This window comes from Accipiter gentilis, chromosome 19 (assembly GCF_929443795.1).
Source record: "Accipiter gentilis chromosome 19, bAccGen1.1, whole genome shotgun sequence".
Classification (NCBI taxonomy): domain Eukaryota; kingdom Metazoa; phylum Chordata; class Aves; order Accipitriformes; family Accipitridae; genus Astur; species Astur gentilis.
In genome coordinates, this window is record NC_064898.1 from 11,747,322 (window position 1) to 11,760,051 (window position 12,730).

The following is a 12,730-nucleotide window of genomic DNA, read 5'->3' on the forward strand; positions in this document are numbered from 1 at the left end:
TGTATGCAAATAGGATTCAGCTGTAATTAATGAGGCAAATGCCTAAAATAAACTCCATTTATAGGCAAAATACATCTCAAAATAGTGAAAATCTGAATGCATTGGAATACACACTCTTCACAGAAGCAGAAAATGTAGTCTTAAAATTATAGATTGCATAGATGATACAATGACAGTTCAATCAGCTGAATTAAGAAAGTAACTCCAGAAATGCCCTTGAATACAAACACAGATTTACTTCACAACATACTCTAATGCTGAATTACCTTTGCTTCCTCCTGCAGCTCCAGAGAAGTAATTTGTACTACATAGGGGATAAATGTCTCAAAAAATATGCCAAGAAGTGATCAGGAAGAATTAAATTAGTATAATACAGATTGATTCTTTCTTTAAACAATAAGAGCATGAACAATAGAATAGTAGGTTTTGATATTTGTAAGTCTATATTTTGTTTATTTATTTTGATTTTTAAAAAGCCTGCTTTATACTGTATTAAAACTTGGAACATTCATCCACACATAGATAATGTTCTCAAAAGACAAGCTAATTTTTCTAACTAAAAATGCATTTAGAAACAAACTGGCACAAGTATTTGTTTTACATTCAGTATTAAGTTGGCACTACGTCTGGTCTCTGGCAGCATCGACTATACTCCCCTTTGTTTGCTACCACTCCGTGCTCCAGCACTGAAGCCAACACCTGTGGCCATATAAAAGGCTATGTACAGCAGCTGCAGGACTCAGATGTCCATACTGAAAGAAATTTCTAAAGCATAAGCATTTGGATGTGTGGCTGGCTTCCTCGTCTGAGTCTTTTCAAGGCCTTCTTTGGAAGTCCACACTGCTGGATGATGTATCTATCAACTGTCTGCAGTGTTATTACTGACCAGTGTGTAGTGGTAACATAGGACAACTTCATACTTAGTAAAGATGCTCTTGATTATGCTGATGTAAGGCTGCCACAGTCCCTTCACTGAAGATTGTTTTTTCCAGGTTTGTCAATTGTGATACCACTGATACAGATATAGGTAAGGAAGGGCAGAGTCTATCCTAAAGATTAATATGAAAGCTAAATATCAGTAAACCACAACATTAATTTCTCCTTAAAACTTTGTTCTCTGGAAGTAATTTATTTAATCCATGGAAAAGATGTCCCATCAGTATGTATATAAGCCACCTGCTCTTATTTTGGATCAAATAATCATAAAATCACGTTTTAAAGCATACACTTCTTAACAGACAGTATGCAGACCTTTTATTATAGCTTACCTGTATTGGGCAAGTGACTAAAATTCCTACTCAGAGCAATATGCACTCACATCCTCAGGTACAGCATGTACTCAGAAATGCGCTCAGACTTGGTACTCATAACTTATAAGATCAAAGAGCAACTGAACTTAACTTTGCTATGCAGACAATCCAGAGTAAAAATGCCAGTTCAGGATTTTTTTTTTTTTTTTTTTTTTTTTTTTTATAAAAACTGCTGTACTATAAAGTCACTTCCTTTCTTAACTGCAGTATAACTTCCTGGTGTGGAAAATCTCTTAAATAAATGGAAAGAGATATTCAGAATTACAGACTGCACTGTCCTGCTCTCAAGTAAATACAGAATGTGTGCAACAAATAGCTATAAATGACATGTTTCCATTTAAAGGAATATGTTGCATGTGCAGGTAACAATAAATTAACTGTTTGTGCCAGGTTCTGTAAATGCAATTGCTCTGATACTATTAGAACAAGCCATTGGAAATAGTAATGTAATTTACATTAGGAAGTTGTAATATAAAATAATATAGAAGCTACAGGCACACTCCTGAGTTACACATGTGCAAACCTGAGATAAATGCTACTGAGAAAAGAACTCAGCTCTAAGGATTCTGCAACACTGTCACAAACAAATTATTAAAAAGGTCAAAGCTGATTCACTGGCATGGCAACTTGAAAAGCAATATTTAAAATTATCACGAGTCTCTTGTCTTCTCCATGGCATCCACTAACCCAGAATAAAGAAAAGCAAATTCTTCACATCAGGAATATAATGAGCAGCAGTTTATGTAATGTTTTCTGATTTATATATTCCTATGGCATTTGCTTATTAGGCTGCACTGCATATTCTGAGTGTTTAGCAAGATGACCAAAACGCCCAGAGAAGTTCTGATGCAGCTTAGTTTGATCCATATCTTCCATGGAATAGCAAAGTCAGGGGAGTCATCTGTACACTTGATGATCAGGTTTTGATTTCCATACCTGTATTTTCTGTTAATTCCAACCTTAATCTAATGTTCAATTGTTTCAATCAACAAGAGGAGTACTTTTATTTAATGAAGCAGTCTAAAAGCTCTTGGAAGATTTTCATATGTAGTGAATTCTGAGCTATTTCATGATGACCATGCTGGTTTACCATTATTGCTTCTCTGTGGTGGCAAGACAAGGGAAAGATGGAAAGTCACAATGTCATTACTGATGCTGATGTTAGGATCCAGATGCATTTAGTTTCATGTGTGCATTTACTACCTATACTTTTAAGCTGCTATCGCCTGCTGAGATGAGGACAAGCTGGCATGTTGCTGGCATAATTATTAATGAGCTAACACTGGCAAAACAAAATTTGCTGCAACCCAATTATTGATGGATAAAGCACATTGGTCTATTCCATTAAAAACATGGAATTTACTGAGTACAGACAGCAGCTGATCATATGCAGGAGGCTGGCAAACTTACTACAATTTTCTACACTCACTGGTATTTGGTAAAAAAACTTTTTCTCTATGTTTTGTGTATCAGTTCAGATTGGCCTGCATGAAATTACAACGTGACTTCAGTAAACAACAAACATTGTGGTACTTGGATCCCAATATAGATGACATGATTAACGGCCCATGTAGAGTGCTTGCTGAAGACAAACAGCTTTTTTATCAAACCTATTGAGGACTTTTTTCTGTTCACCTACAGCATAAGTGCCATCCTATTCCTGGGATGTATTTGGGCTACTGAAACTCCAAACCAGTTTGACCACTGGACTTGATGGAACTACTCTAAAAATGGTAACAGCTGACATGTTGAAAACACTTGACGATTTTGATCTCAGTAATTGTAAAGACACAAAATACAGAAAAGTTCAAACATACAGACCAGATATTAGAATAGTCTAATAAACACTACAAGACCAGGTATTGGATACTGCTTTTTTGCTGGAATACATCATAACAATATTTGTGCAATGTCGTGACAGCACTGATCTTTGTTTCACAAAAGTTTGGTACATAACTGCATGATGCAGGTAAGAACCGTTCATTTTTAGTGGACAGTAATAAACTTCTGTTTCTCTTTTATTCTTGGACATTTTGCCAAAGGGCAGTAGGATGAAAAATGATTATTGTGGGAATCCTTCCAAATTCTTCCTGGTAATCATAATGAAAAGAGGGCCCAAGACCAAGAGGATCACTGCAACTGAATAAAAGTCAGATTCCCAGCGTAATCTTCTCTATGATCCAGCACACAACTGTTGCTTCTCAGGCTTACCTGAAACACCCTGTGACATTCTAGCAGTTTGCAAGAGCTATGTAGGTCTGGGCTTAACAGTGTTATGCAGAAAATAATTAATAACTAAACAGAACTTGGTGGCAAATCCTTTTTTTTTGGCAGTACTGTGTTGTAAGTCCATCTTCAGTTTGCTGTTCATTAGCAACACTTGGTCATTCTAACGTATTTCACAAGTAAGAGCCTTGACTCAGTATTTTTATGCAGAAAAACATGTAGGCTATATTTCTACATTACTACTGACTTTAGTATCTCTAGCTCTTTCAATTGAGCTAACTATTGAAATAACTTTCCAACTTGCTACTACATTATTACTCTGTTCACTATCAAGACATTGACAAATATGTTCACAAGTGCAGTAAAAATATCAAGTAAAACTTGATGTAGGGCCAACTCTTGCAGTTCCTAAATACACAGCTAATGGTACCTTAATATATTGAGTACCATATTATAATTATAGTCCTGGAACCTGATTTTACAGTGTTTTTATCTAAATCACTTTGAATGTTTTTGATCTGATTTCTGAATAATAGAACATACTAAATGTTTTACAAAGGCTATATATATAATTAAATAGCAATAATATTTTATTGAAAGTTGCTTCAAAGCAGAAAATTTATCTTTTCATTGTCCCAAGTACTGTGAAGAAGCCATTCCCGGTTTCCTAGAGAAATCATGAAAATTACATAAAAACAAATCCTGAGGACATAAGAAATCATCTGAGGCCAGATGTAGCAAAGCAGATCACCACTGCAGATATTTTCTAACCTCTTCTTTAAAACCTCTAGTGGTAAGAATCCCCATAACCTCCTCAGATTATTATAACCTTATTGAAACATTTTTCCTAGTAACACCTTAAATCTGCCTTTCTGCAGAATAATTCTAATTCTTGCCTTGATCTCAGTGGGTACAAAGAAGAATTGGTCTTTGCTTCTTAACAGACCTAGAATAAAAAAAATCTCAATTCTTGAAGCTTTTTCTTACAGGCCATGATTTTTTTTTTATATTCTTCCTCTCCTCTGGACCCTTGATACTTATATACGTGCTATCTGTATGTGGTAGTCAGTGACCACAGTGCCATTCCAGCAACAGATGCTTGATCCTTTTGCCATGATCATACCGAAGGCCCTTGATATAGCTGTGAACAGTACCCGGTGCCTTCAAAGAGCAAGGAAAAAGTGGTGGGACACAGTGCTGCCACCATCATGTCCTCTATGTGTCTTATTCACTCAATCCCATTCCACTTCCTCAGCTTACTGGAAAGTTTTGATCTTTTCCGTTGCACTGGAAATCCCAGCACATGACACAGCAGCATAACCAGCTGGGAGAGAGCAATATTCAACTTTCATTTCTCACATGCAACATTCTTTTTCCTAAATTTCAAAATAACATTTACTTTATTGGAAACAGTATGGCTTTCTGGACTTATATTATTCTTATGGCTCACAACTCCTGAAACGTTTCTCATCATACTACCGCTGAGCCAGTTACTCTGCACTTTGTGTCTGTACCATTGATTATTCCCTACTAAGTTTACCCTTTGTACAACCTTTATCATATTTCACCTTCTTGATCTGTCTATTTAGCAAGGTAATTTTGAACTCTGAACCTGTCTTGTATCACTCTTACCTTGGCCAGGGTGGGTACCCACAAAAGCCATTCTCTGTGGTATCATGCAAATTCATACTGGTTGTTCATTAGGCCAGGCAAAGACAAATCCCTTGCACCTCACCTGAGACCTCCTCTTACTTTTAAAATGTGTCATTAATAACAATTTTGGGGCTATGGTTCCTAATTTTCAAGAAGCCATGCTATATCTGAATCTCTATTTTCTATTTTTTCTGGGAGAATGTCAGGCATGAAGCACTATCACTGGAGTTACTAATCATGGGTACACCAAACCTACTGCTTACTGCTGGCCAGCTACTTTGCCAAGGAGAAAATTAGATTACCCTGATCATAGAATCATAGAATCATAGAATCATTTAGGTTGGAAAAGTCCTTCGAGATCATCGAGTCCAACCATCATCCATGCCCACTAAACCATGTTCTGGAGTACCCTGTCTACATGCTTTTTGAATACCTCCAGGGATGGTGACTCAACCACTTCCCTGGGCAGCCTATTCCAATGTCTGACAATCCTCTCAGTAAAAAAATTTTTCCTAATATCTAACCTAAATCTCCCTTGCCTCAACTTGAGGCCATTTCCTCTCGTCCTATCTCCAGCCACCTGAGAGAAGACACCAGCACTCACCTCAATACAACCCCCTTCAGGTACTTGTAAAGAGCGATAAGGTCTCCCCTCAGCCTCCTTTTCTGCAGACTAAACAGGCCCAGTTGCCTCAGCCGCTCCTCATAAGACTTGTGCTCCAGGCCCCTCACCAACTTGATAAACTCATAGTAAATAACCGACTCCATAATCCAGGCTTCTGACACTTACCTATCCTCCACAAGTCCTCAAAGACAAAAGCTTGGAGATTGCTGCTCTGTGTACTGTAGGATTAATTCAAACGGGCCATCAGGACTTGTGTAACCCTTCTGCCAAGTTTAGACTGTCACAAACCAGAACAGTTTCAACTTTAAAGGCGTTGCTATAAACCCACTATCCAGAAATGTGGGAAAATTATATTTACCTTGTGCACAGCAAGCCGATTTTCCTCACCTGCAACCATGCCTGAGTTGGTTTAATGAACAATATGTAATTACAAGGAGCAAAGGAAAAAAAAAACTATCAAGAGGCATAAACAGGCTCACACACGATGCCTGATTTCTAGAGAACTATAACTATTTTACAGTCCTCGCCTCTGGTGAACCAACTGCTAAGCCAGCTGGTAGCTCCACCCCTCCTGCTACCGCTCTTTAGTCACAGTCAGGGACTGAAAACTCTTGCTGGGAAACACGGTTGAATTCAAATGGCTGCTGAACTTCTGCGAAAGCAGTTTCCAGCTAGCTGGCTGCCATCCTCCCTGGTGTCCCACGCTGCTCTGCAGCCCCCTCTCCACCCTGGGACCCCATAGCTCTGGGTAATCCCTGCAGTTTTACTAGCAACTTCAGGCATTCCAGCTCTCAGTAAAGCTGCACACAATGTGGAAAACTAACACTGACCTCTTGTATGCTTAACTCTTGCACCTCTCAATTCTATACTGGATATTAGGAAAAATTTCTTGACCAAAACTTTTGTCAGCATGGGAACAGGCTGCCCTGGGAAGTAGTTGAGTCACCATACCTAGAGGCATTTAAAAGATGTGTAGACGTGGCCCTTAGAGACGTGGTTTAGTGGTGGGCTTGGCAGTGTTAGGTTTACGGTTGGACTCGATGATCTTAAGGGTCTTTCCTAACATAAATGATTCTATGATTCTATTCTTAACAGCTTCTCACACCTCACACAAACTTCTCCAGCTACCTTCTGTGGTTTCAGGGTTCAACTTTTGCTTGCTGGTGCTAGAAAATATTGACGTCAACTAGCAAAACCATACTGTAGGCATACCTGCGCTAGGTCAAAAATTCCATGGATTTGCAGATGCACAGCTCCACTTGATTGTGTGCCTCTTTTTAAAAGAAATAGCTCTCAATCACAATAAAACAACATGGATAAATTAAATGTTCTTCTGGTCTACTCATTTGATTCTTGCACTTAAGTCCCTTTAGAGGTGACACGGAATATTAACTGAGCACTTTACTCCTGCTGAACTTGCCTTTCCTCTGGATATCTCAAGGAGGCATGGTTTGCATTTCAGCCCTTTCCCACTATGCTTTGTGTACCTTGGGTAAGTGTTCTTCAGCCTGCTTTTTCCTGTCCTGTCTGTGTTCCTGGCACTTTGCTGCTAATATTAATTGTATTAAGCACTGGGTCATAATTAAATCTTTTTATGGAAGGAGGGTAAGAGAAAAAAGAATGTATTGAAACAAAAGGACCCTTGAGGCTTTAGCCTTCTGTGTCACTCTTTACTTGCTCACTTTTCCTGTTAAATAATGAGCTGATTTTGCCTTAATCTTTCTCTTAGGTCTAATGTCTTTTGCAAAACCTCTTCTCCTTTCCTGTAACGTCCCCTGCTAGATCCAATTCATTTTGTACCTTTCCTATTCTTCCTAGTATCTTCATCCTGTCACAGAACAGTGATTTTCCAGACTCTGAGTTTGGCAGAACATTGGAAAGGGAGATTTAACATAATAGCTGAAGCCACCACCTCATCAGAGTTTGCGAGCTCCAAGACTACTCCATGGTGTAAACCCAAGTGCGGTATGTGGGCATGACTTGGAAAGACGTGAGAAAAGTGTATTCCTGATCTGAACTGAAATGTTAACATAGATGCCGCCAGCAGCAAAGAGACTGGGGTCCTGCAGGGAGCTGAGGGGCTGTCAAAGAGATGAACCGAGTGATACAGCAGGGAAACCTACCTTAATAATAGGATTTAATTGTTCACCCCCTAAGAGCAAACAGCAACTGAACCGCATGCAGCAGAACCAAGGAGCAAGCAGGATGGAAAGGCTGGGAAAACAGGTCTGAAAGCAACATGCATTTGTCCACCGTAGCACATTACCACTGCTGCTGAAGGTTTACCTAAGTTTATTCTGTCACATCACCTTCTGCCAAGGACTTCTGCCTTTTACAGTACTAACTAATAGCTGCTGAATGCTGCCTTCTTCACACACAGCTACTGTGTCTGGCTGGAATTTATGCTTAGTGCTTGCCTTGCCCCATAAGAGTTTATTTATAGCTTCCCAGTTAAGCTGCAAAGATCAACTTGCAGGCCCAGCATCAAAACCCAAAGGCTAAGGGGGTTCCACTTCCTTCAGTTTGGTTGGATGGGGCTCCTCAGAGACAGGGAAACATCTGGCATGTAATTGGCAAAAATCTGGACAAAGTTAAGTTCTGCCTCACTGACAGACACCCTATGACTCAACATCAATGATTTTTTTTTCTTTTTCCAGTTACACTGATAGTAAGAGATGATACTTACTTTTTTCTTATCATACCTCAGCTTCACATTAAAAATTTCTATTTCGTAATGGTAGTGAAAATTATTCAGCAATGATGTATCTTTACAGTCATCTTAATACCTAAAGATAAATTGAATCTTATTTTCTCCTGCATTAAACTGAGTCACGAGACCTGTTCAGAATTTGAGACACTATCCAATGTAGCACCCCCTGCATCCAAGCTGCCAAATGTCATCTATTTATCAAAGACACACTGATGAGTTCAGAGTTGCTGAGTTCAGTGCTGTGAGAATTGTTTATTAACCACACTGGTACAGATGACATTCTGAAACTGCCCTTGGTGTGATATTGGATGCTTAAAAATGATGTCTCAATCTAATTAAGCGTATGAATTTAGATGAGAAAGGTGACTGCAGGTTGTGCACTTCTTCTCTTAACAATTTATTGAATTTGTAGGATCACACCTGTAATTACGTGCTTATTTTCTTGTTACCCATAAGTATGTCTTGAGTAGGAATACTTTTGAAATTTGCTATTTTTTCTCTTTCCAGTTATCTAATACATTCTATAACGCTTCCCAGATCTTCCTTTGTAGGTCCAGCAGACATTAAAAAAAACTTTACTTAAAAAAAAAAAAAAAAAGGAACAATATAAACCCTTTCATTTTGTTCCACCACTCCTTTTGATTTAAATTCAGGTTATTTGGGCAGTATATCAAGTTAAAACTCACTAAAATTTAGTGCTTGTATATATGAGAAAATTGACTTCTATAGCCATAATCAAATAATTAAACAGATTTAGTTAGATCAATATAATTCCCTATTTCTACTGCAGAGTAATTATACTGGAATAAAGCCACGTTAATTCCAAAATAGACTGTTCACATGGGGAGCTATATTGAAACAGCTGTAGTAAAATAATTATTTGACTACAGCTATGCCACTCGCTTCCCCCCTGAAAGCAAGCCATCAACATAAAAATCTTGCTTCTTTCACAGAAGCTCAGCCATGTTGGCTCAATCCTATTCCGTAAACAAAAGCAAAGGGCTTTGCCAGAGGAATGAACACACAATGTGGAGAACAGATTTTACTTCTCAATTCAGCACTGAGTGGTGAGGCGCAGTGATGCAGTTTTTTACCACTTACAAGGTTCTGAGATACTCTGGGCTGTGGAATGAAGAATGTGGATAGAAAGTGTAGCCTTTTGTGTAACGCGCTATATATTTTATAAAGGTGCAGTCCACCACAGAGATAACTCCAGATGAAAGCAGTAGAAGATGGGCTACTGCAGCACTCCTTGTCTCTGCTGCCCCATGGATACCTCTTGTCTGGCAGGTACTTCCTCCTACCTCCACTTCTCTGCTGCAGCCTGAGGGCCTCACGCTGAGTGACCCTCTTTCTGCCTTGAGCTTCCAAAGCATGGAAGCCCCAAGGGGCTGGCTCGCATCTCAGCTCACACCACTGCAGGTGCAGAGAAGTGCCTGGTCCTCGCTACTTCTTTGTACTGCTGTCACTTATGAAAAGAGTTGAAGAGTGAACAGCAAAAATTCTGTAAAATTCTGCTTATTGAACTGTGTCTTTGTTTCACTAACATTAGTTAAAATGTTTTAGTATTCCAGTCTTAAAGCACAGGTTTCGGCCGGTCGATTACATCCCATATCCAGTTTTTGCAGATGAAGGAATTCTTCCTTCAGCCACACAGCTAGTCAGTCAGAGGTATTTCACCTCAAAGGCCCTTTAAAATTTGACTCCCCAAGCTCTCAGTATGATATAAAAATGCACAGTTCTTGCAAAAGTCATCTGAACGGAAGAGGTAAGAAAGCTGGGCCACAACTCACCTCGATCTGTGTCATACAGAAAGACAAAGCGGTTCCATTCATAATGATCCAGCAAGCTCAGGAGGGCTCCCCGCAGAGATGGCCGCAGCTGCAGCACAAACTGACTCTCACCCTCCGTGGGGAAACTCGGCGTGATGAGGGAGATGTGCAAGGCGCTGCAGAATGAGGTCAAGGTATGTACTGATCTCTTATCATATAGTCCAAAAATGGCAAAAACTCCTCTAGAATACTGGGAGCAAACTGAAAGGAAAAGAAAAACAAACAGAGTTCAGCTAATGACAAGATCTGTAAGCATGTACTTAAGCATTCCAACATCCCCAAATCTTTCATTTGCAGATTTCCATTTCTGCTTGTATAATTAACTTCAGTTATCACACGTGTTTCGTTCTGGAAACAAATAAATAATTAGCTAAATAATATTTTGTCACTTTTGGATCCTATTCATAAAACATTACATTATCTATAGTGGTTTTACTCTAAAATAAAATGTAAAATAAATAACATATTTTTGCACACCAGTGAAAAGTCAACATATGCTATTTTAACCATAGCTCTGCATATTATCAGGCATTTAGCATTTCCACTACCTTAAGCAGAAAAGTATTCACATTTTAAAATGTTAAAATTATCACAAAAATGTTACTGACCTCATAAGTGAAATCTGGACATTTTGAATTGTAACAATGTAGAACCTTCACTCCCTTTTAAGCAGGGACCCCTTGTGCTACATTAAAATTCTACTACAGACATCAAGTAAAAACCTATTTCATGAATAATCTCCCTGACTTTAAGAGAGCAGTTGAAGGAAAATGTAGTAAGTCAATGTGACCAGACTTCTGCCCCGCACCTTTTATTTCTACTCTATGTCAACCTCAAAACCAGAAACCAAATGACCTGAATATATATTCTGAGTTTTGATTTTTCTTGGACTCATTTAAGACATAGTGAAAGACTTTTATTGATTTCAGCAGACTGGATAAGGGCTTTACTGATCTATGCACATAAAAGCAGGCAAAAGGGTATATTCTTGATACTTCTTGGTACTGCCTTTCTAGCAACTCATAAAGGGCCCAATGAAAAACATCCAGCTTTTTCTGAAGTACAAACCAACTTACTAGAAACTGTGTGATCATTAATACAGTTACCCATCCCAGAATATGGAGAAAGGAACAGTCAGTTAGGGGATAATTGTATCTATTTTCTCCTAAGTATGTATTTCCTATGCTCTCCTGTTCCAGACCCTCCCTCCTTACAATCCATTCTTCCATGTAGCCTAAACATAGGAAAACCTAAAAGTCACACCCTTTAAACTAGGGTACAGATTCCTCTCTTCTAGCCTGGAGGTCACAGTCATCCTGTGAGAGCAGCACAGTCAGGGTACAGCATACACACTTAGCAAATGGGCTGATTCAAATCAGTTCAGCTTTAATTCTTTCCTATTACATTTCCTGCATAAAGAGCAAAAAATACAAATTGTGCATTTTTCTCCTTAGACTTGGGTAATTTATCCAGTTCTGATGCCAGAACTGGGGTAAGTGGCTTGAGGGCAGTTCTGTGATTTTGTGTTGCCCTACTGTTACAGCCCCCAACCTAAGGATTTTCATGGCCAGATTATATATAAATAAAGCTTTTTTAAAAGCTTTCCCTAAGTTCCCTTTCAATATGTTGATACACAGCTCTTAGAAACCCTCTTAGTGTTTTCTTTGCTGGACCACACAACATACATTCTCCTAGACTGATCAAATAACTGGCTTGCCATTCCACTAAAAAGTATCCTAAAAAGTATTGTTCTGTGCTTTCCCAGTTTCATCTCATCTTTCTTGAACACAGATGACCAACATGTTTAGAATTTCAGTTGAAGGCTTTCTGCTTCTTTTTACATTACTTTCCCATCTCTACTGTAAAATACTTCTGCTGACATATCCTAAGATCACATTGTGTTTTTCTAAGTCTGCACCTCAGTGATGGCTGACGATCATCTCAGGATCAAAATTCTGCTCCTTCTTCCTTCTGGGCCATTTCCAAATTATGAGTTTCTGCTTATAGCATAATATTTTTATTAGTCACTATTATTTGTTTTCCATCATGTCACAGCTATTACTGTACTCCTTGTTTACTTCCACAGTTACATTCTTAGACTGCTCTGAATATCTATCGATGTCTGTATCTGCCTCACCAGCAAATTCCATCAGGGTACTTTGACTTTTTACCTCTGTGTCAACCATAAAATCAGCCTTTTAGTAGCTTCCTTCTGTAGCTATGCTTCTGCAGCCTGGCACCTCCTCTTCTACCAACATTTGTTGCCATCTTTCCCTTAGTTTCATGCCTGCCTTTTAACTCTCCTGTTTGTCTCTATTTTCATAAATGACTTCTCTTAGAGTATGTCTATTTTACTTCATTCTCTCGGCAGTTG

General features: G+C 38.7%; 1 protein-coding gene across 10 annotated transcripts in view; it reads right to left on the reverse strand.

Moving 5' to 3' along the window:
• The window catches only part of GRIA4 (glutamate ionotropic receptor AMPA type subunit 4), a 235,318-nt gene that overhangs the window by 148,271 nt on the left and 74,317 nt on the right, over positions 1–12,730 (reverse strand). For all 10 annotated transcript variants that reach the window (XR_007508857.1, XR_007508856.1, XM_049823381.1 and 7 more), the window contains exon 3: positions 10,318–10,557. Coding sequence is in view for 8 of the 10 variants with exons in the window: in XM_049823381.1 (XP_049679338.1) it covers positions 10,318–10,557 (240 nt within the window). In the remaining 2 variants the exon portion in view is untranslated. The remainder of the gene's footprint in view (positions 1–10,317; positions 10,558–12,730) is intronic.